This window comes from Echinops telfairi, unplaced genomic scaffold, assembly GCF_000313985.2.
Source record: "Echinops telfairi isolate 266 unplaced genomic scaffold, ASM31398v2 ScPeMD7_8;HRSCAF=38, whole genome shotgun sequence".
NCBI classification, from domain to species: Eukaryota; Metazoa; Chordata; class Mammalia; order Afrosoricida; family Tenrecidae; genus Echinops; species Echinops telfairi.
This window is the reverse complement of record NW_022103905.1, coordinates 375,522-378,029: the sequence shown is the minus strand read 5'-3', so window position 1 is coordinate 378,029 and position 2,508 is coordinate 375,522. Positions and strand designations below refer to the sequence as shown.

Genomic DNA, 2,508 nt, shown 5'->3' with positions numbered 1-2,508 from the left:
ACTGAGCCAAGCTCCAGACTATGACCAGGTATGGGACCAGGGCCATTTCCGGTGACTGCTGGAACAACAAAGGGCCCCAAACAAGGTGCGAGAGAAGAGGAGAACTATGTTCTCTCATGTTCTGGAAACTCAAAGTCTGACATCAAGGAGTCAGCAGGGCCAGCCACCCTCTGAAGCCTCTAGGGGAGACCTCTTAACCTCTTCTGTCTTCAGGCGGCCCCCAGCCTACCTTCCTTGGCCTATGGTGGCATGACTGCCTCTGTCTTCACCCAGCCGTCTCCCCCTTTGCCTCTGTGTTTGAATAGGCCCCGGGTGGTGCAGATCCTTCATGGCACTTACCTGGAGATCGGAGGTTGGAGTCCACCCCTCGGCCCCTCGGAAGAAAGGCCTGGCAATCTACTGCCCCCCCCAAACCAGTCACTGAAGCCCCATGGGGCACTGCTGTCCGCTGGCACACCCACAGGGCCGCCGTGGAGTGTGGATCAGCTTTGTAGCCCTCGGTTCCCTCTGTGCTCAGACGGAGCCTCATCTCCGTCTGCACTCCGAAGGAACCAGGCCCTCGGGCAGCAGAGGCCAGGGCGTGCGCTTCCAAGGCAGGTGAAGGAAGGAGACGGGAAAGGAACAGGAAGCCTGGGCTGGGGGAGCCGGGGGCCTCACTGAGACAACCCTTCCCAGAGAAGCTGAGCAGCCAAGCCCCGCTCCAGCGGGCCCCATGATCCTGAGGCAGCCTTAGCACCTGGGAGTGCACATGCACAGGGGGTCGTGGTCAAGTTTGCTTAGTGCTTCTCAACTGGGTATCATTTTGCCTCCCTGGACACTCAGGGGACATTGGCAATGTCTGGAGTCTTTTTTTGGGGATGTTTTTGGTGGTCTTTTTTGTAAATCATTTTATTGGGGGCTCTTATAGCTCTTATAACAATCCATACATTCATTGTATCAAGCATATTTATACATATGTTGCCATCATCATTTCCAAAATGTTTTCTACTTGAGCCCTTGGTATCAGCTCCTCTGTTTTGAATGTCCCCCTGAGAGGAAGGATGCAGGAGACAGAGGCCAGCCAGCTGCTGAATAGACATCGGCCACCAAGCAGGGCGACCCCCGGAAGAAAGCATTATCTGGTCCAGCACATCCATGGTGCCCAGGCTGTGAAGCCCAGCTCCAGCTCGGTTGGGCGAATCATCTCAGGCGTGACCCCCTCCCGATGTAACAGAGCCAGGCTGCCTGGCTTTGAACCCTAGTGGTACAGTCTCAGGCACACTGCCTCCCCTCGCTGCCTTCGGCTTCCTCGCCTGGAAAGTGAGGCTGTAAGGACCGATGAGGAGGCATGCCAGGTTACTGTGCCGTACCACCAGCACCTGAGCCCTGGCTGGCATGTATGGGCAGTCTAGAGAGGCCCGGGCAGTGGTTCTCATTGTGACTCCTGTGTCCCAGGTGCCTGTGGTGGCCGTGCTGGGTTCTGGGGGTGGAACCCGTGCCATGACTTCCCTGTATGGTAGCCTGGCAGGGCTGCAGGAGCTGGGCCTCCTGGATGCTGTGACCTACCTGAGTGGTGTCTCTGGGTCTACCTGGTAAGGAAGGTGGGGGCAGAAGGCAGGGTAAAAGGGAGTGTGGCAGGCGGAGAGGCATGGCCTGGTGAGCTCTCTGTTGGCGTCTCCCTGGAGAGCCTGCAAACAGGGGTTTCTCAAAGGGTTGGCAGGGGGTGGAGGCACCTTCCCTTCCCATGGCCCCTTGGCAAATGGGTACACCATCCCTCCTCAGGTGCATGTCCACGCTCTACAGTGACCCAGCCTGGTCTCAGATGGCCTTGCAGGCCCCCATTGAGCGTGCCCAAGCCCGAGTCTGCAGCAGCAAGAGCGGGGCAGTATCCAGCGAGCGACTACTATACTATGCCCAGGAATTGGGGGCCCAGGAAAGCAGGGGCCACAGCACTTTCCCTATTGGCCTATGGGGCCTCTTAATTGAGTATTTCCTATACCAGGAGGTAAGAGATCATACAGTACACACGGGTCCCCTGGAAGATTGGCAAAACTGGCCCCCCCAAGGTCTGAGCTCCCTGGCCAGGGAGAGCTGACCCCACTTCATCTTTCCTGGGGTGGGAGAGCATGGCCTGTAGGTCTCAGATCTGTCTGCATCTTACAATCCCCTGCACCACTCTTCAAAAGCACTCATGCCCAGGCCTCACCCCAAGAGATTCTTATTTCAGTTTGTCTGAGGTAGGGCCCTGGCATAGGTAGGCTGTGAGAGTATCCCAAGTCATTCCTGATGCAGCCAAGGCAGGGTTCCTGGCCAATACGCCCTGTGGAGCTTGTTTCTAGAATGGCCAAAACTTTTGTTCCTATCACAATCCATACATACATCAATTGTGTAAAGCACATTTGTACATTCATTACTCTCATCATTCTCAAAACACCCGCTCTCCACTTAAGCCCCTGGCATCAGCTCCTCATTTTTCCCCCTCCCTCCCTGCTCTCCACTCCCTCATGAACCCTTGATAATTTATAAATT

The 2,508-nt window shown here is 56.1% G+C and overlaps 1 protein-coding gene across 1 annotated transcript in view; it reads left to right on the top strand.

The window, feature by feature from the left end:
• The window catches only part of PLA2G4F (phospholipase A2 group IVF), a 19,325-nt gene that overhangs the window by 10,716 nt on the left and 6,101 nt on the right, over positions 1 to 2,508 (top strand). Inside the window, exons 12-14 of the mRNA XM_045286455.1 lie at positions 518 to 593; positions 1,435 to 1,571; positions 1,762 to 1,984. Coding sequence (XP_045142390.1) covers positions 518 to 593; positions 1,435 to 1,571; positions 1,762 to 1,984 — 436 coding nt within the window. The remainder of the gene's footprint in view (positions 1 to 517; positions 594 to 1,434; positions 1,572 to 1,761; positions 1,985 to 2,508) is intronic.